The 4,594-nt window shown below is 71.8% G+C and overlaps 1 protein-coding gene across 1 annotated transcript in view; it reads left to right on the top strand.

Annotated features, from left to right (window-relative positions):
* The window catches only part of DNMT3A (DNA methyltransferase 3 alpha), a 28,785-nt gene that overhangs the window by 3,739 nt on the left and 20,452 nt on the right, over window positions 1-4,594 (top strand). Inside the window, exon 2 of the mRNA XM_015615836.3 lies at window positions 1,258-1,362. Coding sequence (XP_015471322.1) covers window positions 1,258-1,362 — 105 coding nt within the window. The remainder of the gene's footprint in view (window positions 1-1,257; window positions 1,363-4,594) is intronic.

The raw sequence follows: 4,594 nt of genomic DNA, 5'->3' as shown, positions 1-4,594 counted from the left end.
GGGCTGGGGGGGTCTGTGCAGGGGGATGGAGGCTGCCCGGCCCCACAGGCAGGCCAGTGGGGCTGGGACAAACTCGGTTCCAGGGGGACACCATGAGGGCTGGGTCAGACCTACCCGTGGCTCCCGTGCATCCCACGTGCACCAAGAGCAGGCAGGGGAGACGGGCAGCAGCGGGGACAGGGGATGCAGCTGAGGCTGGGCTGGGTGGCGCAGAGGGAGCTGCTTTGGGGACCACGAGATGGGGCACTGCGGCAGCGGGGCACCGGAGCCACGGGTCACAGAGTGTCCCTGTGCCGTGGGGTCTTGGTGCTGGCCCCACGGGGATGTTCCAGCCGCATCCCGATGGTGCGGCCGCCCAGCCCAGGGGGACGCAGGGCAGGAATGCGGTCGGTGCCGGCGCCCGCCGGGGTGCGGGGCCGCACGGCTGCAGCTGGATGCCGGCGCTGTCTGGCTGCCAGCCCCATCCCCTCCCTGGCCTCTCCCTCACCAGCCCCCCACCGGCCTCTCCTCCTTCCCCTGCTCCCCCTCCGCGGCCTCTTCCTGCTTGGCTGCTGCCGCCGGGATCTTCTGGGGCTCAGGTGAAAGCGACCCCGCGCCGTGCCGGGGCCTCGCGCGCCCCTCGCCCGCCGCGTCCCCCCCGGTGCCGGGCGCGGGACCCCCGAGCGGGGACGGGGCCCCCAGCACCCCGCGGTGGGCTCGGCACGGGAGCAGGTTCATTTCCCGGAGCCGCGTTCCTGCCGCGCCGCCATGCTGGCACACGCGAGCTGCCAGCGCCAGGGCCGGGCCACCGCGCCAGGGACAGGGCACGGGGCGCTGCCGCTGCTCGGGGGCACGGCGGGGTCCCCAAAGCAGGCAGCTGCTGCCGGCCCTTGTCCCCAGGGAGCGTCACGGCTGCCCGCAGGCCCGCGCTGTGTTGTGGGGTGCAGGAGCCCCCAGCCCTGCGTGTGCGGGGTTTGCCGGGTGGCAGCTGCGGGCGCGTGTCCCGAGCTGGCACATGGCACGTGGCACCCGCTGAGGCTCCCAGGCCGACTGAGGCCTGTGCCACAGCCCAGGTGTGGCGGGAGACATTGTCACCCTTCTAAGTGTCCTAGTGCCGCTGGCCTGATGATGCCACAGTGGTCCCACCCTGCTGGGCAGGCACCCGTCCCTGCGGTGCCCGCGGTGCCGGCGATGCCAGCCCCGAGCGGGAGCGGAGCCGTGCCCACCCCCGGCTGCCCGGCAGCGTAACCGTGCTCTCTCTCTGTGTCCGGCTCGCAGGGGGAAGAGGAGCCCGAGGAGAACCCGAGCAAGGAGGAGAAGCAGGAGCCGGGGACGCCCATGAGGAAAGCCGGGCGGCCCGGGCGGAAGCGCAAGCATGCCCAGGTGAGCCAGCGGGCACCAGGGCCAGGTGGGTGGTGGTGGGTGTCCCCCCCCGGGGCTGTCCTGCCCTGTGTGCCGGGGTGCTGAGCCAGAGGAGCCCCCAGAGCAGCCAGAGGGACTGTCCCCTCCTGGCCCCCAGTGAGCCCTCCTGTGCCTGGTGGCACCGTCCCACTGTGCATTCGCTCCCTGCCTGGGCAGCTGAGGCCCTGGTCCCTCATCCTGGGGCTGCTGGGCCCGGGATGCAGAGCCCCCGAGGCTCTGGGAGCCTCCCCAGCTCCTGCCAACAGGCGATGCCCACCCAGCAGTCCGGGCTCGCTCAGCTCTCGCTGCACCACGGGCACTGTGCCCACCGGGGTCAGCTGTGAGTCACAGCGTGCTCGGGGCCTTGGGGGGCTCGCTGGGACCCTGCACCGGGCGCTGAGGACACTCTTGGCTCTGAGCCATGCTGTGTCCCAGTGCCAGTGCGGAGCCACAGTGGCTCCCTCCTTGCAGGGTGGCCAGGTGGCACCTGGCTGCTGCCATGAGTTCGGTGTGAGTGGAGGTGTGATCTCCTCTGGCTGCTGAAGGCCCAGAGGGAAGGTGCCCTTAAGTCTCCCAGGCTCAGACAGTGTCCCCAGTCCTCATTCCCACAGGAGGGGACAGAGGGGTGACAGTGGGGCCCAGGGTGATGAGTGGGCCAGAGGAAAGAGCAGGGCCTGGGGGACAAACGGAGCTGAGGCACCTTCACTCTTAGAAGACTGCAAGTCCTTTTTGGAAAAGTTTTTGGCAGCTGAAAGGGTTAAAGCTGTGCTGGGACGTTTCAGGTCCGAGCTGCCTGTCCCGATGATCCCTGATCCGTGCCATGCTGCTGCCAGGGGCACCGGGAAGCCGGGCAGTGGCACCTGGGTGTGCGGGGTGTCCGGGCTGCGCTGGCTGCGGCCCCGGCGGCGGGAGGAACGTGCCGGGGCGGGGGAGCGGCTGCGCTGCAAGAACAATGCTGGCACGGGAGCAAGCGGAGAAGTCTCAGGAACAGCCGGGGCCTGGGAGCCAGGAGGGCTCCGGCCAGCGGAGCCGGCGGCCCCAGGAACCCCCCGGCACCGCGAAGGGACGGCAGCAATGCCAGGGCACCGGGCACCTCCTGCCCCCGAGCCGGGGTGGGTGCCCGTCCCTGTGCGCTCCAGCACACCCACACTGTGCCGGTGCTGGTGCCAGAGCTGGTGCCAGAGCTGGTGCCAGAGCTGGTGCCAGAGCTGGCCCTTTGGCCGGCAGCTCCCAGTGCCAGGAGAGCAGAGCTGGCGTGGCCAGCCCCGGGCAGTGCCAGGAGGCCAGGGAACCCCCTTTGGATGTGAGCTACTAAAAATATCCTCCCTGAGGGGAGCCCGCCTCGCCAGGACACCGGGGCAGGCTGAGGGGAGCTGGCACGTGCCATGGCCACCAGGCTGACTCTGTGGGTGCCGGCTGGGGACCCCCAGCACGCCGTGCCCGGGGTCCCGGGGGGCACACGTGGCCAGAGGGGCTGGGTAGCAGAGTGGGAGGGCACAGGGTGCCGGAGCAGGAGCTGGCAGGGGGCTGGCTGGGCACAGCCCCGTGGGGACGGTGTCGCGGAGTCACTGAGCTGTGCTGGGCTGTCCTGAGCTGTGCTGTGCCATGCTGAGCCATGCGGTGCCAAGCCCAGTGTCCCCAGCTGTGCCTGGCAGAGGGACACCTCTCAGCGGGGCGGCTCTGTGGGTGGTGCCGTGGGTGACAGGGGCACTTTCCCCGGGCTGGGGTGGGCACAAGTCCCCAAGTGGCAACCCCCGTCATGAGGGAGCGTCCCCGGTGTCACCCCGGGGCGGCGGGGGGGCCCGGGGCCGCTCAGCCCCGTGGCTCCCGGCAGAGCAGCGTCCTTGGCGGGGGCCCAGCGGAGGGGAGGGAGCGGGAGAAAGGCAGCACTTGTTCCCAGGGCCCGGCGGCCAGAGGAAGCGGTGGGTGGGTGGGCAGGAAGGCTCCGCTGCCGGCCCTTCTCAGGGACGGGGACGGGCACCGGGGTGGGTCCCGCTGTCCCCGTCCCCAGCACCTCCCCGGCCCAGTCTGGGCGGCAGCACCGGGACTGGCACGGGGGCCCGGCGAGCTGGGCTCCGCTCCTGGCCCAGGTAGGGAATCTGGGGCGCCACGTTTGGCCAGGGCAGCTGTGGAGGGGCCGGGTGGGACGGATGGGGCCGTGCCAGGCCACAGCGGCCGTGGTGCTGCGTGTCCCTGTCCCGGCAGGACACGCGGTGCCGGTGCTGTCCCAGCATCCCGGGACGCTCCTGCCGGGCTCCTTGGCCTGGTCCGGCTGCACTGCAGGCCCGGTGGCCACGGCCAGCCCCGGTGCCGCTGCCGAGGCCTGGCAGCACCAAAGGGAGCCTGTGCCTCGGTGTCCCCACGGCAGCTGAGCCCCCAGGAGCTGTCCTGGCCAGGAGCTGGGCTGAGTTCCGCAGCCTCCCTGAGCCCCACGGCCACCCCAAAGCCCAGCCCCGAATGTCCCGCGGCCCCCGAGGCCTCTGCTCCTGCCCTGGAGCACATCTCCGGCCTCCCTGTTTCCTCCCGGGAAGCCTCACGGCCCCTGCGATTGTTCTCGGCGCGGATGTGGCCCCAGGCCGGGCCGGGAGCGGCGCCGGGACCCCCGGGAGCTCTCGGGGCTGCAGGGGGAGCAGGGCCCGTCCCAAGCGGTGGGACTGGAGACACTTGGCTCCCTGGCATCCGTCCTGCCCTGCTCCAGCTCCCTGCGCTGCTCCCAGGCCTCGCTGCCGTGTCCCCGCTGCCAGCCCTGCCCGTGGTGGCGTTCCCAGGGCTGCAGCATCCCTTGGCTGGGCACACCAAGGTCTGGCCTTGGGGCTCTGGAGGCCCAGGTGTGCCCGGTTCACGGACCGGCACAGCACTCCCGATGGCACCAGCGCCTGCTCGGGGCACCGTGCCCTCCCCGGGGGCGGGTCTGATGCAGCCAGGATGGGAGGAGGCCACAGCAGTGCCACCAGACCCCCCTGAACCCCACCACCCCTCTCCAGTGCCTTCTCATCCCTTCCTTCCCAGCTCTGGAGAAGCGGCAGCGTGGGCCAGGGGCGTGTGCCAGGCCGGGGATGGGGGTCCTGTGCCCTGGGGCATGGATTGGGGAGCTCGGGGAGCAAACACTGCCTGGCACCTGCCATCCCCCTCCAGGGTGCCTCAGTGCCGTGTCCCCTCACGGACCCTGTCACCAAACAGGTGTCGTGTGACCTGCAGCTCACTGGGGACAGGC

The sequence above is a fragment of the Parus major genome, unplaced genomic scaffold (assembly GCF_001522545.3).
Source record: "Parus major isolate Abel unplaced genomic scaffold, Parus_major1.1 Scaffold276, whole genome shotgun sequence".
Classification (NCBI taxonomy): Eukaryota; Metazoa; Chordata; class Aves; order Passeriformes; family Paridae; genus Parus; species Parus major.
Note: the sequence above shows the minus strand (reverse complement) of the source record. Positions and strands in the feature narration are given on the sequence as shown.